Below are 25,628 nucleotides of genomic sequence, written 5' to 3' on the forward strand. Positions count from 1 at the left end.
AATGTCTTCTTTGCCGACTCATTTAATCATTAGAATTCTAATTAGAATCTAATGCCTACTTAAAATCTACAGATCCACAACTACAGCCTCCACTAAATATGAATCCATAACTTGACTCCTAAAAACGTTCTGAGTGAGATTCTGGGCCAGTATCTTAGGCAGACAAGGAAAGACTTCCCTATGGCTCAGGGACCACGGGCGGTGGCCTCTAGTTGGTGTCAGCCGCCTAAGGAACAGAGAACTACAAGTCCCGGCAGGCCTCGCGGCACCGGCTTCTGAAGGCGCTCTGGTGGCGAAGGCACTGTTTCCTGGAGTTTGGGTTCCGGGCTGCGGCGGGGCAGCTTTCCTACCCCTCGGGTGAGTAGCAGCGGCACACAGAGCCCGGGCCGATCCTCCTGCCCGATCGCGCGGCATATGGAGCGCGGTGGATCCGGTGCAGATGTGCTGCGCGCGGTCGGAGGTCAGGCTCTGCAGCCCAGGCGAAGCTGGGAGGAAACTCGAGCCTGTGACCCTGTCACCTTAGCAGGCGCAACCACGTGGTTCAGGTGACTCTCAGTGCCCCGCCCCCTCCGCTGTGACTCTTCGCTCGGTGCCCTAGCGGTCGTTAGTGTGGACTGGCCACTTGGGTGGCCCAACCTTGCGTGCCCCGGAGTAGGGTCTACGAGTGGCTCCGCCAGAAGCCTTCATACATCGGTGGCCTTGTGGGCTCCCACGCAGAGGTAGCTGGGGCGGTGAGAGTGGAGTGGTGACGAGCTGGGGGCTCCCCAGAAATCAGGTCACCTAGGCTTGCAACACAGGCAGTCTGCTTTTAATCCCCAGTGCCTTGGAAATTTCCGGTGCTTCCAGCTGATGTGCGGAGAGAAGCCTGTAGAAGAAGCTTAGTACAGCTGTCCCAGACTTCATTGACATTTACTTGCCAGGAAAGTGGGAAGCTTAGCGCTTAGTAGGCGCTCAAGACATAGTTACTGAGTTGTTAGGAATCCGATTTTGTCCCGTCACAATTTTTTCTTTAAGCGTCTTCTTAGTCAGTGTGGTTCACAGGCTGTGCGGTGTGCAGCAGAAATTACGTGGAGCGCTTGTTACTATACAGAGTTCAGTCCACTTCCCCTTTAAACATCTGATTTTCGTGTGATATTTGAACTGTGGAGTCGGCATGTCCAACATGAATCCAGGAGATGCGATGTTGCTACCCTGGAGACTATAATTTTGAATGCTATTTTATAAGAAAAAAAAGTCCATAGATTTGTCACACCTGGTTATGGTTGTGGGTTTTTGTTTTTTGGATTTATTTATTTATTTATTTATTTATTTATTTATTTATTTATTTATTTATTTATTTATTTATTTATTTATTTATTTATTTATTGTCCCTGTGGCTAGCTTCGCTGTTGTAGTTGTAGTACCCACGGGAACTGCCATACACATTGCAACCCAACCCCCATTCATGTAGTTTTGCCACCTGGGTCCTTTTTATCCTGGGTTGTATCCTAATTTATTTTACTGTGATATTTGGCTGATACTCAGCAGGCCTTATGGTGTGATATTTTACTTCTGGTGGGAGAATTTGCATTTTATTTCTTTCCAAACATACCATCTCCCTCCCCCCTTGTTTTTGTCAGAGAAGGGTCTGGTGAAGGAGAAGAATGCTTGGTATGGCCATCCATCCCTGTCTTGTCTCCCAATAGGATGCACCACTGGGTTACCTACGACTCAATGCCCATGACAAAGAACCACTGGCCACTCCAGCAAATTCCTTGTTCAAATGCCCGTGTCAAGCGCTGTTGGCAGCCCAGACATACCTGGACTCTGGCATTTGCTCCAATGGTTCCTTTGGGCAATCTCTTCTACAGCCTTGTCTGAAGAGGGAAGCTCCAGTAGTGTGCACTGGAGAATCCAGTCGTGCAAGTTACCTGAGCTATTTATTTAAACACTTTCTGGAGGCTCGCTCATGTCTCTTACCTGCTAGCCCTCTGCTCTTGGCTTCGCATTGATAGTCCTCCTTTCCTAAGATGAGCTGGGTGGAAGGTTTCTCTTGTGCTGGGTGAGATTTATTTTCCTTATCTGCTGAGGAACCTTGGCATTGGTCTGGGATTCCTTAGTTTAATTAGTATTGATCCGAGCAATTTCTGGCCATGACACACGAAGAAGTGTAGTTAAAACTCACTCTTGCATTGAACGTTAGCTCTCTGTAGGAGGGGGAAGACTGGGAAGCTCCTGGGGCTGTGTTCCTGGGTATAGACTCATCATGCTTGTTCTCTCTAAGAGTATATTTGGGTCTTTTCTGGCTTGGAAAGTATTCCAGGAAAAAAAAAGGTGCTATTTGCTCAATAATCAGGAAACGGAAGGTAGTCAGGGTCACTTTGGGGGATAAATAGGGTTTTCTTCCTAAATGACTTCCCTCAGCAGTGTGCTCTTGTTCGCTGAGGTGGGGTGGAGGTGGGAATGGGTGGGGATATAATTTCAGACCTGCGTTCTCAGGATGTGGCCTGGGAGGGGGCAGTTGGTAGATGGTGGTTGGAAAGGCCGGTTACAGTAAGTGCTTGCATGTTTAGTTCTATCCTTGAGATGGTCATTTAAAAGAGGCTTTATTTATTTTTATTTCATGTGCATTGATAAGACACAAGTGTTTTATCTGTGTGTATGTCTGTGTGAGGGCGTCTGATCTCTTGAAACTGGAGTTACAGATATTGGCGAGCGGCCATGTGTGTGCTCTTACCCGCTGAGCGAGCTCTCCAGCCCCCCAAGATGGACATTTTAAATTGACCATCAACTTCCACCTGTCCAGCTTCCCGAAGCATGGTTTCATGAGGAACTAGGGTGTCTCCTCTGGCCCGGAGACAAAAGAGTTCATTCTCATTGATTGGATGATTAAACAGCTATGCTACTGCTATAGGCTCAAATGTGCTATTTCTAGTGAGGAGTTTGCCTGATCTTTGACATGCTATCGATTTCCAGAGCTCCAAACATGGCCTTCCACAGACTTGGCTCTTTGGGGGCTCGGTTGCAGGTCAGAAATGATAGTTTCTGTCTGCAGCAGTTGAAGTATTTACCTCAAGCCACTAGCGAGGACCTTAGTGATATGAAGTCCATCCCTATCAAAGAGATATCATTTAAAAAAGAGAGTAGAAGGGGCTGGAGAGATGGCGTATGAATGTGAGTTCAGACTTGTTGCTTATTCAGGGTTGTGGGTTGGGTTCTTAGAACCCACACTGGGTGGCTCACTGGGAGCTGGGTGTTAGAAGGTTTCTCTTGTGCTGGGTGAGATTTATTTTCCTTGTCTGCTGAGGAACCTTGCCATTGTTCTGGGATTCCTTAGTGTAACTCCAGTCCTAGGGGATCTGATATGCCCCTTCTGACCTCCATGGGCACCAGTGCATGTGCACATGGACACGTACACAGACACTCATACACATACACAGACACAGATATATAGACATAGACACACATGCACAGATACAAACACACACACACATACACAAAGACACAGATAGATACACACAAAGACACATACACACGTACACACACATACACAGATGTATACAGACACAAGCACAGATACATACAGATACAGATACACAGACACAGACATACAGACACATAGAAACGTATACACAGCCACACACACTTATAACAAAAACAGATATACACAGCCACACACACACACACTCACACACACACACACACACACACACACACACAAATAACACACAGACACACAGACACAGACATTCAGGCACTCCCCTTCCCCCATTATAGACACACAGATATAGACACACAGACACAAATAGAAGTACATACATACACACACACACACACACACACACACACACAGAAAGAGAGAGAGAGAGAGAGAGAGAGAGAGAGAGAGAGAGTGTCACATGTACACACAGGCTAAAATATATCTTGAAAAAAAAAAAAGAGTCACCCAGGGCTGAACACTCCACCTTCTCTGTGCCTCTCGTGCCTCAGTGTCCTCATTTATATCTGAGAGGATGACACTTGCCTCATCTTACTGCTCTGCGTGCATTAGTTAACAAGATGAGTGTGCTCAGTGGTGGGATTAAAGGTGTGTGCCACCAGACCCCCACAGGTGTGGAGGGGACTCGTAAGGTTAGTTATTACTAATAATCTTATCTAGTGATGAGGTTTTAGGTTCTTGGTAGGCTCAGAGCTCCTGCAAAGTGTGTGGTTTTATGAGAGGTAACTCAGGGGAAAGTCGAGGCGAGTAAACAGAACAGGGCAGGTGATTCATTAGCAGAAGTTTAATAATAAAAGGGTTGTTTTCATTGACAGACATATTTCATGTGTGACAGGCCTTTTAAAATACCCTGAGGGAAGCAGCTCATTTGCATGTTGAAGACTCTCTGACACCTTATGGAAAGCTCCAACTCCAATCTATTTAGACACCGTTGGGCTCTCATATCATCGGTTTTATGTATTTCAATTCCCACCACTTTTATTACCTAGGACATTTGTTTGAAAGTGGGGTTGCCTCCCTGTTCCTTTGATATACCTGGAGCTAGAGTCAAGGGTAGAGGAGACTGCATGCAGTCCATTAGGAGCTGCTGTGGTGGACGGCCCAGCAGCAGGGTGGGGTTCAGAGGATCACAGGGCGTCAGGTGGTGTGGGAGTCATGGGAGCAGAATGCTACTTGAGTTGGCAGCCCAGGGTGTATATTCATCTAGAGGAACTGTGCTGTTACTGGTTCTGCCAGGCCTCGTGGAGTATAGTTGATCCCTTTATTCATTAATTGAGTTAATAAATGTTTTCAGATGACGTGCGGTGTGTTATACCACAGTCTGGCATAGGATGTCCTGGGGGTGGGGTGGGGGTCACATTGGGCCAGGCCTATTGCTTTCTATGTCCTTTTGTTGTTTTGTGTTAGAATAGGGTTGGCGATAGTTGCCTCAGAAGTGGGGTAGCGCCCACAGTTAAAGTAGTTACTCTCGGAGTGCACCGTGTGGCATGGTGGAAAACTAGCAAGTTGGAGTAGAGTAGGTAGAAGGTAAGGAGGAAGGGCCAGAGGTCCTTTGGGAGCTCTGGAAGGCAGATCTGTTAAGACTCTTTGTGAATGAACTGAGATCATTGGGATAGCTGAGAGCACAGAAGTTCATAGTTGGACTTAATTTCCACATAAAGACTCAACTAAGGGAGGATAAGGGTTGTAGTAAGTTGGGAACCAGCCTTGTCTACATAGTAAGATCCAGGCCAGCTAGGGATACGTAGACTCTGTCTCAATTTAGTCATCCAATCACCCAACCAACAGAAAAGCCTACTAGGGAAGGAGAATTACTTTAATAGCTGGGTCATTGTGTTTACCTCAGATTTGGTCTTGAGGTCTTAGAGGAATGACTGTATCTTATGGTTTCTGTTGCTGTAAAGAGACACCATGACCACGGCAACTCCCATAAAGGCAAACATTTAGTTGGTGCTGGCTTACAGTTCAGAGGTTTGGTTCATTTTCATCATGGAGGGAACATGGCAGCCTGGAGACAGACGCGGTGCTTGGAGAGGTAGCTGAGAGCTCTTCATCCAGATTGGGAGGTAGCAGGAAGAGAGAGACACTGGGCCTAGCATGAGCACTGAAATCCAGAGCCCACCTCCAAGGACACCCTTCCTCCAACAAGGCCACACCTCCAAGGTCTCTCAAGTGACACTACTTCCTAATGATCACACATTCAAATATGTGAGCCTACGGGACCATTCATATTCAAACCACCACAGGCCGTATCGTAATAGCCCTTTCTCTCATTGTTATATTGTTTGATATAAGCAAAAGGAGAAGGAATTTATTGTGCTCATGGTTTCACATCAGAGTCTTTTGTCCTCTGCTCTTGGACAGAGCATCAAGACCGTAGGAGCATGTGGTAGAGGCCGTTCCTCTCTTGGTGAGAGATTGGCCAGGACCAGTCTAACCTTCAAAGCCTTACTTTTTTCCCAACTAGACCCCATCTCTTTACTTTTCTAGAACCTTCCGAAATATTGCCAGCAGCTGAGGCCCAGGTGTTTGACACATGAGTCTGCAGGGAATTATTTCTTATTAAAATGATAGGAGTGGTCATAAAATCTACCTCTGACATGGTAGGCATCCAAGAGAACTGGAAATGGATGTCCATCATTAAGCTCTGCTTTTGGTTAAGCTCTAACAATCTAGCCTCCATCCGCCTCTTCCACTAGCGGCGTTTATCGCTGAATAAGTGAACAGTACAGTACAGTGAATGCCCGTGATATTCTTACCTCTGTGTGCACTCGGAATGTAGGTAAAGAAGAAAGTTTGCTCACTTGAGCTTTTGAGTAAACTCACCCACTAGCTTTTCTTTAAAAAAAAAACAAACAAACAAAAGATTTATTTTATTTTTATATATGTGAGTACACTGTAGCTGTCTTCAGACACACCAGAAGAGGGCATCAGATCTCATTACAGATGGTTGTGAGCCCCCATGTGGTTGCTGGGATTTGAACTCAGGACCTCTGGAAGAGCAGTCAGTGCTCTTAACCTCTGAGCCATCACTCCAGCCCCAGTTGCCCGTGATCTTATTCACAGATGGAATCTTACAGCTGAGTTGGTGGTTCAGTGGGCCATAGGGTGGGATCTAGCAACCTGCTCTTTGAAATGGCACAAAGGCCGAGTTTTGTTCAGGTGGTTCTTCTGACAAATGCTGGGCCAGGGAAACAGGGCTGCTCTGGTGATTTGAATGAGAGGGCCTCCCTACCCCCATGTAGGCTTATCAGTTTGAATGTTTGGTTTCCAGTTGGTAGGTTGTTTAGGAAGGATTAAGAGGTGTGGCCTTGTTGGAGGAAGTGTGTCATGGAGGGTAAGCTTTGAGGTTATCCTCAGAAGCTTACTCCATGCCCAGTCTCCCCGTCTCTGCCTCCTGTCTGTGGGTCAGGATGTAAGCCTGAGCTACTGTTCTAGTGCCATGCTGGCTTTCCTACTGCCTTGCTCCCCACAATGATGATCATGAACTCACCCTCTGAAACTGTAGGCAAGCCTCTAATTAAATGCTTCTTCTGTAAGTTGCCTTGGTCATAGTGTCTCAGTGTTAGAACAGTAACTAAGGCAGCAGCAAAGGGAAAGATAAGAGGACTCAGTGGAAAGTCTCAGTGAGTCCATGAAAAATTGAGGAAGGAGAGAACATGGGCTAGAGAGATGACTTTGCAGGTAAGAGTGCTTGCTGCTCTCTTAGAGGACTGGACTTGGTCTTGCCCCTCATAACTACCTGTTACTCTGGCTCCAGGGCCTATGATATCTGTCTTCCATAGGCACACGTACAGACTCATACATATATGTATAAAGAAAGTAAAATAAATCTTGAAAAAAAGAAGAAGAAAGGTAGGGAAAGCAGGAAAGTTTGAAGATGGTCAATTTTAATACAGATACATAAGCTATATTGAATGTAAACTTAGAAAGCCAACTTTGCTTTGTAAAGAAACAGTATAAGGTCTAAGTTGAAAGTAAGAGGATGGAAAAGGAGGTGCTTTGTGTGTCTTTAAAAACCCGCATCTGTATCCCAGTCAAAATAGACTCCAGAGCAAAGGAAGGCAAGGCGGTTGGCAGCAGCGGCTTCCATGCAGAGAGGAGACCAAATGACAGAACAGGGTCAGAGTAGGAACGTGCCGACCTGCGTCTTGCTGCTGTCTCTGGAGGCTTTGCGCTGACAGGAGGCTTGGTGGTGTTCCTTTCTGTCCAGGGACAACTGCCCCTGGAACAGAGCCTCGTGAATACCCAGTACTCAGGGATTGTTGAGGGGGTAGACTGTTGGATTCAGTATCCCCAAAGACAATCTGTGGAGCCACCTGGTGGGCTGAGGAGGTATGAGTAAGGAGAGCAGGCTCTGCCCAGTGATAGGAGTTTGGTATCCAATAGGTCTCCCAGATCCATATGTGGACAAAACAGCACCAGTCCACCCCAGGGAGGTCCGAGTGGTAAACATTTTGATTGTCAGCTAGATATGGAGGAACTCCTGGTTGCTTTTGCTCGGCTCCCATTTTGGCCCTACTTCCGACCTGTGTGTCGAGGCTAATGGTGCCTGTGGCTGTGTGCTGGTGTAATACTAGTTACAAGGGCCAGCAGTGAGCACCCTTTCCTATCTAAAAGCACCCTTCATCTGGATCCTGTACCCCTCGATTCTCTGCTTACTACCACTTTCTGGCAGCTCTGAGAGTGGTCATGTATCTCTTTGCTTCTCTGCCACCCCACCCTAGAGCTCCACATTGACAAGACCTGTAGGCTGTCCACCTTCTCCGCCATATCTAGAACAGCACCTGGTGCCGTTGAAGGAAGGATGTTGGGAGTTGATCTGTACCAGGTGCCACGCTAAGCACTTTATGTAATTATTTTACTTTATCTAATTTCGAGGTGGGCATTATCTTGTTTTATAAATAAAGAAACCGAGGTCCCACAAGATTAGGAAAATGACATAAGGTCATACGGTCTGTGAGTGGCAGAGCTGGGGTTTGATTCTGGAGTGACTGGATTCTGAGACTCTTCATTGCCAACCTTTCTTAACCTTCCTTTCTTGCACAGGGTCTGGGGACATGGCCAGAAAGGCTATCAAGCTTGCTTCGTGGACCAGCATGGCTCTTGCTGCCTCCGGGGTCTACCTCTACAGCAACAGCTACTTGGACCCTAGTGACTTTGGCGCTGTCAGGGTGGGCAGAGCTGTTGCTACGGTGGGTTTTTTTTTCCTTTGGGGGTACCTGTGGGTGTTCCTAGGTATGGCAGGTGGGTGTGCTGACATATATGGAGACTCAGGCGTGTCAGCTCTGTCTATAGTGCGCATCCTCACAGACTTTCACTCCTGTACACGCAGCTCCTGTCACTCTGCAGTTGAACACAGGATTGTGTGAGATCTCTGTTCTGAAGCCGTTACATTGAGGCTCCATGTCCTACTGTAGCAATGATTCAGGGGCAGCCTCCTTGGAAAATGCCAAGGACAGAAGACCCTGTGGAAAGAGGACTTTCGCAGTTCAGTTCCACCTGCTGTCTCTCAGCTTCCTGTCTGCTGTGATGTGAAATCTTTGGGAGGCCTGCCTTACCACAGGTTCCCACCAACCTGATGTTCTTGCAAGCATGCAGGGCCAAGCGAACTCTGACCAAACACTCTGAAATCATGACTCAGAAGGAATCCCTTTTAGACAGAAACTTCTGTCAGCAAACTTGATTTCTCTCCGAAGAACTAATCTGAGGAGTCATGGATCTGGCATTTATTTATATGTGCATTGTCTGGGGCTGGAGAATGCTATCCTATCTCCAAGCGGAGAATCTGATTTGAATATTTGACTTTAGATGTTTTCTCTGGTAGCTCAATAGCAGTACCATCTGGTGTTATCATGTCTTTTTAGAAAGAACTTTAGATTTATGTGTTTTGTTTTGTGTCTATGAATGTTTTGTCTACATGTCTGCATGCATGTATATATGTATGGATGGGTACCATGTGTATGCATGCTGCCTTTGGAAGTCAGGAAAGGATGTCAAGTCCACTGGATTGGAGTTACGGATGGTCAGGAGCCAGATGCTGGGCATGGAACCAGGCTCTCTTCAAGTGCAGTAAGAACACTTAACCACCGACCATCTTTAGCACTGATCCTTTCTTTTCTTCTTTTTTTTAAGATTTATTTATTTATTTTTTTATGTATATGAATACGCTGTAGCTGTCTTCACACACATCAGAAGAGGGCATCAAAACCTATTACAGATGGTTGTGAGCTGCCTTGTGGTTGCTGGGAATTGAATTCAGGATCTCTGGAAGCGCAGTCAGTGCTCTTAACCGCTGAGACATCTCTCCAGCCCCACACTGATCCCCTTCCTCCTCCTTCTCCTCCTTCTCCTCCTTCTCTTCCTCCTCCTTCCCCTCCTTCTCCCCCTCCCCTCTTCTTCTTCCTCCTCCTTCTTCTTCCTTCTCTTTCTCCTCATCTTCTTCACCTTCTTTTCCTTCTTCTCCTTCTCCTCCTCTTCTCCTTCTTCCTCTTCTTCCTCATCTTCCCCCTCCTCTTCCTCCTCCTCCTCTTCTTATTGTTTTTTGAGACAGGGTTTCTCTGTGTAGCCCTGGCTGTCCTAGAAGTCTCTCTATAGACCAGGTCAACCCCTAACTCATAGAGATCCACCTGCCTCTGCCTCTCAAGTTCTGGGACTAAAGATGTGGGCCACCATTGCCTAGCTCACCATGGCTTCCTAGTTCTTCTGGTAGCTCCTCTCCCAGATGTGGTTCTGTGGTCTCTGCTGCCAGCTGTATGTGTCACGCCTTCTCTCCTTTGTTGCTGCTGGTGAGCATAGGTGAAAGTTACTGTTGTCCCCCCATGCCCCATGGGGATATGTATCAGGATGCAGCTTGTTTAGTTTATTTCCTGAGAATTTAGTGTCATGGAGTGTTCCCAGAGAGAGGCCATAGACACGGTACCTGTCCTCAAGGGTAACCTGAGTTAAAGAATCAAATAAACAAAAGGGCTTTGTAAAGCAGGCTGTGGGATGAAACAATCTCTTAACTGTTTGCCAAGTGCCTTTTGGGTCTTGATGTTTTCTTTTATGTGTTGAGGGGTAAAGACAGACTGTTTCATTTAGACCCAGCTTTGAAGGAGCTTCTGGGCATGGAGTGTACCCATGCTTTCAAAAATCATCTAAAGCCAGGCACACGTCAGGACTGCTGCCCTGGTCAGATGCAGGAGTGAACACTGGAGTCTGGGAGTCAAGAGGCGTATCCTAAGGAAGCAGGAGTTGAGTGGAACCTTAAGGTTAAATAGCCAGAAGAAAGGCAGGAAAGCGTCCATGGGCGCTTTTATAAATCGGTCGCTAAGCTGTGTGTTCTTTTCTTCTCTTACTTGAGCATAGTTTAAAGGAAACGGGTTGGGTCAGGCAAGTTGTCATTCCCAGTAGCCGCCCAGAAGAGGGAGACAGAGAAGAGAAAGACAAACCCATGCTGTTTGAGTTAAGCTGGTTCAGAGTCAGCGACACAGCAGACAAGCAGCCACATGGTGTGAGTGACATCTTTGAAAGAGAGCTAACAAGCCAGGCTAGGCAGTGGTGGCACACACCTCGACCCCAGCACTCAGGTGGCAGAAGGAGGCAGAGTTCTGGGCCAGTCTGGTCTGCAGAGAGAGTTCCAGGACAGGACAGCCTGGGCTACACACAGAAAAACCAAAAACCAGAGAGAGGAGGCAGGGTGGGGGTGGGAGTGGGGTGGAGGTGGGGAGAAAGCATACTTAGGCTCTGGCTACCACCCCACAAGAAAAAGACGGTAGAGAAGAAGGGGAAGTATTGAGTTTTCATGTTCAGCACACACAGATGGACTGGAATTAGGCGTTGTGGGAGTGCAGACGAACACTTTTGAATATAAATCTCAGAACTTAGTTTCTGAAGTCCTTAGTTGCTCTGCTCTGAAAAGCTGGAGATGTGTTGGAAACCTGTGATTTTCTGATTGACTGGATAAAGGTCTCTCTCACTGGAAGTTTTTGGCCAGAAGCTCTAGAATGGAAACTCAGGTTTAACAGTGTTCATTTAGTAAGGTTTTATTGAATGTCTACCTGTTTAGCGTAAGATATGCTGGAGATCATGAATAAGCAGGAAGACCCAGCCCTTGAATTCAGACAGTTCACAAAAGAGGAAGCAAATGGACAACATAAATTTGGAGGTGGTTGGTTATGATCAATTATGGACAGTTGCTGGTGCAGAAGGGCAACTTGGGACTGGCTTCTCTGAAGGAGTGTTATTGTGCCCACCCCTGAAGACTAGGAAGGATCATTCAGGCTAAGATCTGGGTGGCTGAGCATCCAAAGGGGTGGGCCCAGCCACTCCCATAGAGCCAGCATCTCCTTTGTGGGTCTCCCAGTTCAGGGCTTTGGCAGAGGTGTGGTATTTGATGTCCTCAGTGTTAAGCTTTTTCCTTCCTTGCTTCACAGACAGCTGTCATCAGCTATGACTACCTCACCTCCCTGAGGAGTGTCCCATATGGCTCAGAGGAGTATTTGCAGCGTCGATCCCAGGTAAGGGACCCAGGGGACCCCACAGAGCTGGGCCTGGATGGGGTCTGTCTGAAGAGTGGGCAAGCCAGTTTACTTCCAGGGGAAAGCTGGGCTGAGGACAGAGAGGGCATTGAGGCTGCTGGCCATGGGGTTTGGGATAAAGGGAAGGGAAGATCACCTCCTTCCTGTGCTGGTGCCTTAGCACCTGAGAATAGAGCTGCCACTTTACATCAAACAGAGTCTCCCACGCTCAGGTCATTACCTATAAAGTGCTATTGGGAGGTCACCGTGTATTTCTGATGACAGCTGGGATGTAGGCTGCCTCCAGAGGGCCAATAACTTCTAAGCTGCGTTGTTAGGCAGAAAGAGGTTAATTGTTTTTTGTCCTCTGAAGGCCACTTGGGGCCTCTTGTAGGAGCGGAGCTGTGGGGCCTCACACACCTCCTCAGTCAGAGTGCAGTGGCTGCTGCAGATGTGTTGGAGATGCCAGGGAGATGGGAGGGGAAGCCTGAGGTCTGAGGGAGCTTGGCAGTAGGCCGGCATGTCTTTGCTGTCCTGAGGGAACGCTTAGTTAGCCATGTTTCTTTCTGGGCTCAGCCTGGGCTCTCCTCTGTGCTGCTTTCTTTCCAGGCATCCCCTGTGGGTGGATTAATTAGTTAATTAAAACATTTTCATTTAAACATTTCACTATGTACATTTTAACTATCCACAAAAGTAAAAAGAGTAGAGAGCTGAGCAGTGTATAATGACCTCCCCCTCCCCCCATGGTACTGTCCAGCCTGCAGAATTATTTGATGTCGCATTTGTCATTTACTCCCGATTTTGTTTACTCAGCTCTGAAGTGTTGACATGAAACCTCAAGTGCCTTATTATTTCAAGTGTAAATTCTTCAGTAGGAGTCTCCTAATAGAGAGAGAACTGGGGTAAACCGCGTCTATGAAGACGAGCCATTCCATAGTGATTTCTAGTTCATGTCCAGATTGCCCTTCTCCCAGAAATGTGTTTTTAAAGTGTCTATGAGTATGTGTGAGCTGTGTGTGTGTGTGTGTGTGTGTGTGTGAGCTCTGTATGTGTGAGCTCTCTCTCTCCCTCTCTCTCTCTCTCTCTCTCTCTCTCTCTCTGTGTGTGTGTGTGTGTGTGTGTGTGTGTGTGTGTGTGTGTGTGTGTGTGTGTACATGTTGGGTGTCCTCTCTACTACTCTTTGCTTGGTTTCCTTAAGCTGGGTTTCTCACTGAACCCGAGTGAGGAAGGTGGTCAGCAAGCTCAGTCATCTTCCTGTCTCCACCATGCTCACAATGCTGGGGCTACAGGTGTGTGACAGTATTCAGGCTTTTTACCTGGAATCTGGGAATTTGAACCCCGATCCTCATGCTGGCTTTCATACCCACTGAACCATCTCTCCAGCCCTGAACAGTGAGTTTGTTCCAATCTGGACGCAGACATGGTATATGTATTGCATTTTGTTGACATTTCCTGAGTCTTTTAGAATCTATAGCATTTCTTCTCTCTTCCTTTATTTTATTTTTCATTGAGCGATCATTTTTCTTGCGGAATTTCCACACTCAGGATTTGACCGGCTGTACCCTCAATGTGCTGTTCAATGGGAAATGCATTCAAGCAGCTCACAAATCAAAATAGACAGTATTTGAAACAGACAAAATGACCCTTGTCTCTCAGGTACCCAATTTTCCTGCCTGGAGGCAATCATCATTTCCTGTGCATCTTTCTAGAGCTATCTGCTTATAATTTAATCACTCTGTCTTTATTCCTGCCATAGATGATCGTTAGTTACACATCTTTCCCTCAGACTGTTTGGTTCTCTTACATTGCAGATTGGGGCTCTTGTTTTGTATATTTAATCTGCAGCAATAATGCCTAGGATGGGGAGGGTGTCATGTCTGTCTCAATGTCGAGTTACGTCCTTGCCTTTGGAGAGGCCACACGAAGAGGGTAAGGTTTGCCTGCAGAAATCCTGAATGTGAATTCCTCACCTTGGCTTTGGGAGGATCATCTAGCCCTGGCTGGCCCCTGTTTTCCTTGTCTGTAAACTAGAGACGGTGATTGTACTCCTTGAGGATTCTGTAGACAACACTGGAGTCAGTGAAAGATAAGCAGATGTGAAGGTAAGTCACAGGTCTCCTAGAAGGTGTGCTTCATGAGGACAGATGTGGTGTGTGCCGAGTTTCCAAGTCTGCAGAACCGACACCGGTACTGTGGGCACAGCTGGTTCTCAGGAAAGGCTCATACAAGTGAATGAATGGCATAAAGGGTTATTGTAAAATCTCAAAGCCCTTGTCTTTGAGGTATAGTTTCTCCCTGCTTTTCCTCCTCCTTTCTCCATCTATTCCATGCTGTGGCCCTTAAAATTCTCCAGCGATTTCCAGAACAGGACTAGCGTAGGGTTTGTCTCAGGGGATCTGAAGAGCAGGTGGGTTGTGAAGAGTCTTGCTCTCTAGGGAATAAGTGATCTGAAAGGCAGAGGTACCACAGCTCCTCTGGACATTGACAGCTCTGTGTTACGGTAAATCTCCAACCCCAATAACCTGTGCAAAAAGCACACAACTCAGTTGCAGTATTTATAAGCTGTGTACCTACACTGGGCAGATCGACCGCTGCACTGCTCTCTTCCCCAGCTATGAGATCCCTTGCTACTTGCAGTTTCCCCGGGTTGTGTAGCTCTGCTCCATCTTCCTTCCACCTCCTCTTCCTCGATCTTCTTCCTTCCCTTCCCTCTCTTCCCCCCCTCTCTAAAACATCCAGCCCCAGCTTTTGCTTCCACTATCCAATCACAGGCTCTAGCCTTTATTTGACCACTTAAAATGGGGAGAAGGTTCACATGAATTCACCTGAGTATGTGATCCATTCCTCTTCAGGGCAGCCCCTCTTGAGGAAGCAGAATTAGCATCAGAATGCAAACGGCACCAGGGCAACCCACAACATTTTCCCCACTTTTGTCCAATTAAAAGGCTCTTTTCTCTCAGATATAAATTGAGCACAACTATTACCGTTATGCAATTTATCAAGTATAAGATACACTTAACACCCAGTCCATCATATTTGCCAATTTAGATAAAGCACTCTACCATCTATCCTAACTTAAAAGGCTTATGATTCTACACCTGAATTATGTCTGGTTTTAGCTTGTATTACCATCGGAAAACTATCCTCTCAAATCTACATCATCTCTCTCAATGCTAAACAGCTTGAGTTGACTATGAGACTACAACCAGTCTTCAACCCTGTCAGAAATCCGAGAATGACTAATATTACCTGAAAATATAAGAAGCACAAAACATATTTTCCAAAACTTAATGAATTTGTAGAGATAGCTGACTACCTGGACAGTCTCTCATTCCTCAAAATGTTGGAGCATCAGTCTTCAGCCTTCTGGCCCAGGATCATCTGACAGACCTTTGTAAAGCAGAATTATGAAGGACTGCTTACCCTGTCTCAGCAGAGCTACCAGTTGACCATTCCTCATAGTGTGTCCTTTTCTTGGACAGTATTTTGTCTGTAGATGAATTGAGGAATTCTTGCCTAGTGGTTGTCTTGTCACAACTAGAGCAACTCCATCGATGTTCAATTTCTTCTTTGAACCAAGAAAGGGTGCTTTCAGGAGCAGACAAGTCTCTGGTCAAATGATCTTTAATAAAGAAATGGCCATAAATGTCATATTCTATAGACTTCTGGCGCCTTTGAAGACTATCTATGCAAAGTATATCTGAACCATTAAACCTTAACTATTCTTAATCACTTCTATTTGAATAAATTGAAAACACTTTATTATAATTAAATCAGGATATAATATAGCCACAAGTTTATTGTCTGGCCCTTAACTGTGTTCCTTGATCATCCCAAACAGTTTGTAATGTCAGCTATAGAAGGACTGGGTCCAAGCCGTGTATTCTTGTTGAGTTGCACAAGCATGATGGCTGTCAAGGAATAACAATATTAATTATAAATCTTGTGTCGAATATAAGAAATTCACACCAATGAAAACCTTAAATCTGTATCAATCTATAAATTGCATACCAATGTAAAAGTGTAACTTCAATTTGCATCAATTATAAAGATTTCTACCAATGTAAGATGTGGCTATACAATGTTTTGTTTAAGGGTAAATTTGATAACCTATCCCCATTTGTCTATTCCTCTAATTTCTATGATATTACTATATCTCCCTTTTGCTCTTCCACTCCCTTTCCTTTACCTAAGAAGGAAGGATAGAGAAGAGGAAAGGAAAGGTAGAAATCCCTGAATCTAAGCTTTCTGAATCCTCCCTTTTCAAAGCTACATTTGTAAAATATCCTTTAAAATGACAATATATCTATAATTCATAGAATAAGCAGAACCATCCAGCCTGTCCTAAGGGACTTGGGCTGATGACTCTTCATAACTTCTTCCTGCTGAATAGGGGTAACAAAAAAAATGCTTTAAAGAGGTGGTGAGGGGTAGGGAAATTAGAAATTTGGTTAGGTTTAGGAAAGCTAGCTTTAAAATCTATTATTCAGTCTTTGCATATTTGGAAGGTTCAGAGCTTGACTGAACTTCTGACCGGATCCGTCTGAAAGGTTGGATGAGTACGATGACCTGGATTCCATGGCAAACTCCAAAGCTGTTCTGGACAGCAACCAGAAGCAGGGGCCCAAGCAGGTCAGTACAGCATCTCTGAGGATGAATCTCACTCACCAAAGCTGTATATTCGGTAATATATGAATCTCATAAACAAAATTTTCGTACCATTAAGATATTCATGTGAATTATGCAGGCTGCACAGATCGGTTAAGGATGAATTCTCCATGTTTGAGCAGGTAAAGGCAGCTGCCTTTTTATGAGGCAATTTTATTAATAACCCATTGTAAGAAGTCTTCATCCATGCCATGTGAAGGACGGCACGAAGATTCTTTACCTGTCCTGTTTGATTCTCTTGAAATGTTTCTAGTTCTCCAGGGGGTCTTCCCGTCATATCTGATCCTTAGCCCTCTGGAAGGGGTCCAGAGCCGTCTCCTTTCCTGTCAACACAAATGCAGAGACTTCCTTCAAAAACAAAAATAAAACAAAACAAAAGAAACAAACAAAAGACAACCCAAACACCCCAAGTCCAGACTCAAAACCACACTCATTTTGATAAGCAAATCAAAGCAGATAAAGAAATCCGAACAAGCATTAACGGACGAGACAGTATTTCCGCTGTCTCATGCCCTGACCTTCATGATAACAAGGCCTAAATTATTATTTCATATCTCTGTCTACTTACTGTATAAGCCTCTTTCAGGCTCTATACCAGGCAAAGAAACCCCATAAGTAGACCATATTCAAAGGTCCCGAGGAATCGTCCTGGCAAGACGTTTTTAACTCTTCCCTAAAGCATTTTTTCATTCAATGCCCCTAACCTCACCTTCTGTGGGGCTTAATATCGGCTGCACCTACCGACTGGCTCTACTGTGTTGTGCTGTCCCCTTCACTCTTCTCTCCACCGTGAGAGCCATTGCAAGAGAGGCACAGGTTCTAATGTTGTTTTTGCCATATCCTTCCAGTCCTGGGGTATTGTTCGGATTTTAATAGCCCAAGAAGTCAGGATTTGTTTTGTAAATGGCGAATGCATCCCCATGACCCTGTGTAAGGTCATCGTCTGGAGGTCTCTGTTATACACTAAGCAGATAAACTAAACTTTGTCTCTAATAACCACTGGTTGGCTTTCTCTAACTGTACCTTGTGTCTCTACCTGAGTATTTTGTCAACTGAAGTTTTAAGTTCCTCCCTTCAGGTCTGTGCCCATGCTCATATCTCCCCTCCTGCTGCTCCTCCTGTTCCTTGAGTTCCTGTACCCTCTGTTCGAGGTTCTGCCTCCACATTTAACACTTCATTCATGTCGTGATTCTGATATTGTGGCATCGCCTTATTACTACCTTTAGTAAATTATTCTCCCGTCTGCTTCCAGATTGTATCTCTGTCTCTTGCTGTTCAGTCTGGTCTGTGAATTGCTGAATCCTCTTTTCCAGCATCTCTTCCAGCTCCTGTCTCCCACCTTTGTTCTCCTCTTTCTGTCACTTATTATGATCTATAATTTCCTGTGCCTTCAGTTCTAGTGTTTCCTCTAGGCCATGCTGCCAAGTCTTAATTGTATCTCTCTGTTGCTCAGTCTCATCTATGAACTTGTCTAGTGTTTGCTCTAATCCTTTTTTTAAGACACATAATTTTTTTTTAATCTAGGTCTCTGTCTTTTGAGAACCGTAAATTTCAAGGTGTCTATTTCTTTTAAATTCATTCCCGTTGACCCATTAAAAATAACTTCCCATATAGCCCAAAAGGTATTTTTTGTGTTTCTCATGTTTAAGTATCAATATATATATAATCAGTTTATAATTTTTTATTACCTGAGCTGGAGTATTTTGTGCCTTTGTCTCCCTCTGCTGTTCATTTTAGGACACTGCAGTCCTCTCAGATTCTTTTATTCCCAGAGAGGGGCTGACTGTAGAAAGACCTGAGGCTTCTGTGCTTCTGAGCAGGCTCTCTGTCTTTTGTCTGGGTTGCTGCTGCCAGAGTGCACACTGATCTCTGGTAGCCTGCAGTGCAAGCAGTTGGGGAGAGTGGGTCTGGCTGTCCTTTGTAGGAAACAAGCAAGGAAAGGCTTCCTGGGGCTTAGATGCTCCAATCAGCTCACTGTGTCTTCCAGAAGACTACCTGCCAGGCAGTTGTGCTCCAGGGTCCCCTGTCCCTCCCTGGGAATCTTACACTGGAGCTGCCCAAGTCCAGCTCAGGGCTGGGTTGCTGCCCCTGGCTGTAGCATCTGCCTGGGGCTTGGGGAAGGGACCTCTCTGCAGTTCTCTGTAGGCCCCTCAGACCCAGTCAGCTGTCAATCCACACATTGCTGCAGCTTTAGATTGCTGCCCCAGCTCTTTATTGGGAGTGGTGAGGAGGGGCGGTGGACTTTTAGCTCTTGTTAGTTGGGTTATAATTAATGTGATGGGCATGATGGGTGCCAGTTTGTTGTAGTAAACTTCCAACCTCAGTAAGCCTGTGCCAAAAACGCACAACTCAGTTACAAGATGTATAAGCTGCATGCCTAGATTGGGCAGATCGACCACTACACTACTCAGTTCCCCAGCTCTGAGATCCTTGTTACTTGTGGGTTATCCAGGCCATGTGGCTCTTCTCCATCTTCCTTCCACCTCCTCTTCCTCTATCTTCTTCTCCTTCCCTCTCTTCCCCCACTCTCTAAAACATCCAGCCTCACCTTTCCCTTCCACTGCCCAATCACAGGCTGTAGCCTTTATTTGACCACTTAAAATGGGGAGAAGGTTCACATGAAATGACCTGAGTATTTGCCCTCTAGAGGAAGCAGAATTAACATCAGCATGTAAACAGCACCAGGGCAACCCACAGCAGCAATGGGGACCTGATGAGGAAGGTGCAGCCAGGCCTTTGATGCAAAGGCAGCACTGGATGTACCAGATAACAGGCTATAGGCTGGTTCCTAGGCGTGGCCCCTGGCAAGGGGGCTCCAGCAGGCATAGGAGAGCGTGATTAAATACTGCAGGAGAGTTCTCATCGTGGCTGATAAAGGAGGCTGAGCATCATCGTGTCACTGCTCAAGCTGGCATCCCTGGGTTCTAGAGTGTGTTAGAGCCATGGCTGTGGCAGTCAGTGACTGGCACTGGCAGGCTGGCTCTGAGACTCCCTGCATCATGGAGAAGAAGAGAAAGCACATGGTGCAGTGCCAGGCAGCTGAGGGTTTAAGGATGGGCTTTGGAGAATGGATTCCTGATGCCTAGATGCTTGTAACTGAGGGTTGTGTGACTGGACTGTTCACCCTCCAGAAGGACATCGCTCTGAGTGTAGACATCCAGTCAAAGGCTGGAGGTGACAGGACAGGATGGAGCTGATTCTGAATGAAGATTGGGCTGTAGTGGGTACCCTCTTCATATGGAACAACTAGACTTTTCTTTGATGATCTATGTGTCCATGTCTCTCTGTCTAGTGTCTGTCATCTATCTGTCTGTTTTTCTGTCTGTCTCTTCACATAAATGTACCCATCCACATTCAAGCAACCTCACACATTGTCTGAGTTTGCCTTGATTTAGAGGTGGTCTCTAGAGACAGTTTAGGCCAGTTAACATTATTTGTTTTGGAATTTCCACTTTCTCTTTCTGTCGGGTTAAATGAAAGTGTAGGCTGTTGGCTTGTTTCTGCTGGCGGCCATCTTGCCACTGTGAGGAGAAAGCCCATCTGTGGGTGAAGTTGGTATAGAAGAATTGAGTTCTTGGAGTTCCTGTATTGAGTCAGATTTGAAGCCACTCTCTCACTAGACGTCCCGGTTATGTCTCCAGTAGGTTCTTTTTATTGCTTAAGGTGATTTGCATTTAATATTAATTAAAACCCATGAGTCTTGGTAATCCAGGGAACTCTCAGAGAAGGATGTTTGAGTTTGAAGTATGATTGGCATTTTGTTAGGTCATAGAATGATCAATAATCCAAGGGGAATGATGCAGGGAGAGGTTTGTGTGGTCCAGGTTTGAAACGGAGCCATCATGGATCAGGAGCCTTCTTACCTGGTCAGTTTTACCAAGAACCTCTGCTTCCCTCTGTAAGAATGTAGCAATGGTCTTGACCTTAGCTGTTGAATGAACAGAAAGGAGAGACTTGGTACCGAATTACTTTCTTTGTAGATGAGAACTTGAAACACAGGGTAACCTTGATGGCTCCTTAGTTATTTATTTATGGTTGTGTTGCGTGTGTATATAATGTCTGAACTTGTTTGTGTATGCGTATGTGTATGAGTGTTTGTGTGTTTGGAGACCAGAGATTGACGATTGATGTCTTTCCTTGATCGAGCACCACCTTTAGTTTTTGAGACCGGATCTGTTACTGCACGTGTGGCTCATTGACTCAGCCAGGCTTGCAGGTCAGTGAGACTCAGGGGTTTGCCCAGCTCTTTTATTGTTTGTGTACATTGCCACACAAAGGCTTTCAGATAAGTTCTGGAGATCCAGCTCAGGGCCTCACGGCCTACACCGTGCTGCTTCACTGTCTGAACCATCTCCCCAGCCTGTTCCTTCCTTTTCTTGCTTTCTTCACCCCATCTAAATTGATACACTGGGATTCTATATCCCAGGGTATCCAGAGAAAGAAAGACCCTTCTCTTTCTTCCAGTCCCAGATTCATTTGGATTTTTCCAGTTCCTTATATGATACTTTTGTCTTTGACAGTAAGAAACCAGCCATTTACTTTCTTAGTACATTTCCTATTTGGTTTAATTCTAGACAGCCTAAGGCAGATGAGATCAGGTGCATGCCTGGCGGTGTGGCCAGAGACAGACGTCCAAAGGCAAACAAGACCCCTGAGGCCTACCAGAGCAGAGTGGCCTCAGATGGGTGAGGTAGTGTATTAAGGCAGGACTGAAGCTGACTCTGGAAAGGTGAAGTGGAAACATGTATTTTCAGGGGCAAAGTGATTTTGACTGGGGCTTATGGTAAGATTTGGGGGACTGTCCATGAGCTAGATACAGAGATTAGTTCAGTGTGATTCATTACGTTTGCTTTGCTGTAAGCAAATACCTGACAGAAACATGTCACAGGAGGGAAGGTTCATTTTGGCTCAGGGTATCAGAGACATTTCAGTTCATCATGGTGCCCATGCAAGGCAGTGTAAGCATGAAGCACCGTTCACACAGTCAGACAGGAAGCAGAGCACTCGAGCTAGAACTGGAAGCCAGCATAACCTTCAAAGCCCCCCTGCTAGCCACCTTCTGCCAGTCCAGCCCCACCTCTCAAAGGCTCTACCACCTACAAAACGGCAACCTAACTGAGAATAGACTGTTTAAACATCAACCTGTGGGGACACTGCAGATTCAAACATGGGTTTACTGCCAAGTCACTGAGGGTGTTGAGGCCAGGTTTCATATTGTGGAGCAGAAAGTCATGGGACAGTCTCACGTACCATTTTGTAAAACGTTCAGTGAAGTAGAATGTTTAAAGTCACCAGTGACTGAAAATTTCTTTAGCTTTTATTCTGTTAGTGGTGTGTGTGTGTGTGTGTGTGTGTGTGTGTGTGTGTGTGTGTGTGTGTGTGGTGGGGGTGGGTTGGGTGGGACAGACAGATGTATCACAAAAAGAAACAGAGACTGGGACAGAAAGACAGATAGACACACACACAGAGACAGATACATAACCACACATAGAGTCAGAGACAGAGACAGATAGGACCCTCCTCTCCCCCCCAAATATGAGAGACAGAGACAGAGATGGGGGTGGGGATGTCATAACACAGGAAAGGGCCTTGATCCTGACTGTACCATGCCCATTAAGCCTTTCAGTTGACCTTACCTTATGTTCTGAGCAGACGGCTGGGCCTGTGTGAGGTGCTTCAGTTCAGTGGGGTGTATTCTCTTAATTACTGTGGTATTGAGACTTGAGGAGGTAGTGGGTAATCGTCCTCTTCTTGCCTGAGAAGCAGAGCCAAGGAGACACAGGGTGCCGTAGGGAGGCAATCAGTGTCAGCTGTGTTACTGGTAAATGCTGGGTTGTAGCATGAGGTTTGGGTGAGCTTGCTGACATCACCTCCTAACTGGATAGACTTCCTTACCCAGGCTCGTGGATGGACAAGCCAGGCTTGGGGGGAGGGGGAGGCTGGCCTCTTAGGCAGTTAAGCAGATCCAGAAAGCAAGCAAAGAAGACAGGAAGTGTGAGTGAGCTGGACATGCTGCCACCCACCAATCTAATCAGTGATTCTCTGTCCCAAGCAGAAGAGAAGGAAGAGTTAGCGTTATGCCCTATTGAGACTCCCCACTCCCCACTCCTGTGAAGCTTAACAAGAGTTCACCAGCAGCACATAGGGGAGATGGAGGGGTGGATCTGACTGGTTCCCAGCTGGGGGTGCAGGAGCACTGCGTGTGTTTTTATGCTGGAGCCTCATCTGGAGCCTGGGGACTGCGTCATTGTCTCACCCTCCCTCTGCACATGCAGTGCCTGTCCACCTGGTGTGGCCTGTTTTCAGTGGACTTTCACACCCTGTGCCCCTCAGACTCCCTTTCTCTGCTTTCTATTGTTATCCTGAGCCTTTGCGTGCAAACATAGGGAAGGGAAATTGAATCCTCGATATCTCTGTGACTGGCTTTCTCACAGTCTGATAAATTCTTCAGAGCCTGAGCTGCACGTAGTGTCCTGGGGTGGGGGTCACCAGAGGATTGGTTCTCTGGGGTGACGGAAGCAGTCTGTGACTGGGCTGGTACTTTCCTTTTGACCTGTGTCCCCAAGTTTTTCTGAGCACCACACATCCATGCAGTTCTCTCCAGGGGCCCTGGTCCTGAAGCCTGTCGGATCCTGGGGTTGGTCCACAGGAGTGGGCTTTGGCTCAGTCTGGGAGACTTAGGGGCCACACTGACTTTCCTATGGGGAAAGCATGGCAGGACTGCAGTTTCCCCCAGAGACTGGGCTTACCTGTGGTGGCCTCTCTACAGGCCCAAGGACATGCCACTACCTTCTCACTTGATCTAGGCTTGTTAGTGGCCTAGGGACCATGCATTGATAGTGCCCTACTTTTTCATATTTCATAGAGCCCCTGTATTTTAAGAATGCATTTTAAAAAATTTTTATTTATTTAGTATATATGAGAACCCTGTAGCTGTCTTCAGACACACCAGAAGAGGGCATCAGATCTTATTACAGATGGTTGTGAGCCACCATGTGGTTGCTGGGAATTGAACTCAGGACCTCTGCAGAACAGTGTTCTCAACTGCCGAGCCATCTCTCTAGCCCACACCTGTATTTTAAAACACGTGAAACATTGAAAAATTAACATTGATGAAATCGCACCACTAATTCATCTTTAAAACATTAGACTTAGTCATTTTACTTTATGTGTGTATGTTTTGCCCACATGTATGTATATGTGCCATGTGTGTGATTAGTGCCCACTGAGGTTAGAAGAAAGCATAGGATCCCCTAGGACTAGAGTTATAGGAGTTGAGAATTGAACCTGGGTCTTCTTCAAGAGCAACAAGTGCCCTCACCTAGTGAACTATTTTTCTAGTCACCTCTTTAAAATTTTAGAGAATTACATTTACTTATTTTTGGTGTGTGTGTGTGTGTGTGTGTGTGTGTGTGTGTGTGTGTGTGTGTGTGTGTGGTGCAGGAGTCAGTTCTCTCCTTTCACCATATGGATTATGAATCCTGGGACCTAATTGTGCTCAGTCTTGGCAGTGAGCGTCTTTACCTGCCAGGCCGTCTTGCAGGTCTTTTCTCTTCTTTGATGCAGTGCTAATAGCATTCCATGTCCTATCTACAGCTGCCTTTGTACCTCTTTTTCCTCAGTGGCATTGGGTCCTCTTTTGGGAAGCAAACCTAAAGCCATCTGTAGCGGATGCTGGGCCAGACCTTGGCCGGCCCCCACCTGCCATTGCTGCCTTCTCTCCCCTGCTGAGTCTGGTCACTCTCTTTCTACTCTGCTCTTGGATCGCCTCTTTTCTTTTTCTTTTTTAATGTCCTGGGACTGGATCAGGCTCACAGAAGCCCGGTGGGATGGGGTTTACTTCTACTGCTCCGAAGCAGTCACACTTTCCAAAGGCTGTGGCTCTAGTGACATGAATCAGGCCCCTATACTTCTGGTGCTAAGCTCTGACTATACTGGCTAAGTACCTGTGTGTGTGTGTCTGTAGCAACGTCTCACAGCCCGCACCTATGAGGCTGCTTTTAATTTGTCCCTGCCTCCTGGCTTCATGGGTGGTAGGGATGGTGACCATCCCATTCCCCACAGAGAACTGCAGAGTCTGCACCTAATGCAAGGCCCTCAGCAGGGCAGGAACTGCAGAAACCCAGTGTCTACCTGCTGTTGCCCATCTTAGATGCATCCCAGCCAGGTGAGACGGGTTCTCTGATGCCAAGAGCGGGTGTTCACATGGACTGAACTCTAATTACAAGACTGATATGATGCCCAGGACTGTAATCTGTCTTGACTCCCTGATTATCTAGTAAGGTAGACACCACTGTTCTCATTGTAAGGAAACTTAAAAAAAGTAAATGTCCTAGGTTAGATATGAAGTATGGGGTTTCCCAGTGCCACCCTCATGCATATGTCATTATATTTCATTCTTGATTCTCCCCTCCCTCTGAGCTCTGCTGTGTCCCTCCTCCAGTCGATGGCTTCTTCCCCAGCCAGCCCCCTTTCAGATGAGGGAGCTCTGGCACACGTGAGGTAAGTGACTGTCTACCTCCCTGTGAACGTCCTACAAATGACTTAAAATGAGTGGCTTAACACAGTCCATGTAGGCCAGAAGTCTACAGTCAAAGGATAACGGAGCCGTGCTAGTTCTGGGGGCCCTAGCGAAGAATCTTTGGTTTCCTCTGGAAGCCCCAAGCAGCCCTATGACTTTATCCCTGCAACTTGTGCCTCCATCTTCCCTTCTCTTTCTTGTAAGGACATTGGGCGTAGGCATATCTCCCTTGTCCCCTGATAGTCTAGGCTGATCACATCTGAAAATTCTCAGTAATGTTGACAGAAGTCCTCCTTCCAAATAAGGTTACAACTATAGGCCCCAGGGGCTAGGACGTGGCTCTGTTTTTTGTTTTTTGTTTCTTTGGGGGGTGGGGTGGGAGAAGCAGGTAGGCTATTGTTAAGCACACCTTAGGAACTCAGTTGGGCTTCATGGTATATAGCCCCTCTGAAACCTTCCT

The 25,628-nt window shown here is 46.3% G+C and overlaps 1 protein-coding gene across 11 annotated transcripts in view; it reads left to right on the forward strand.

Moving 5' to 3' along the window:
• The first annotated feature begins 270 nt into the window (after positions 1 to 270).
• Adck1 (aarF domain containing kinase 1) overlaps positions 271 to 25,628 on the forward strand; it is a 99,850-nt gene continuing 74,492 nt past the window's right edge. The window contains exons 1-4 of one of the 11 annotated variants that reach the window (XM_087554125.1): positions 271 to 545; positions 8,528 to 8,673; positions 11,896 to 14,081; positions 16,488 to 16,611. In XM_087554125.1, the coding sequence (XP_087410251.1) occupies positions 16,558 to 16,611 (54 nt within the window). In that variant the 5' untranslated portion in view covers positions 271 to 545; positions 8,528 to 8,673; positions 11,896 to 14,081; positions 16,488 to 16,557. 11 annotated transcript variants of the gene reach the window in all.

The sequence above is a fragment of the Rattus norvegicus genome, chromosome 6 (genome assembly GCF_021556685.1).
Source record: "Rattus norvegicus strain SHRSP/BbbUtx chromosome 6, alternate assembly SHRSP_T2T, whole genome shotgun sequence".
Classification (NCBI taxonomy): Eukaryota; Metazoa; Chordata; class Mammalia; order Rodentia; family Muridae; genus Rattus; species Rattus norvegicus.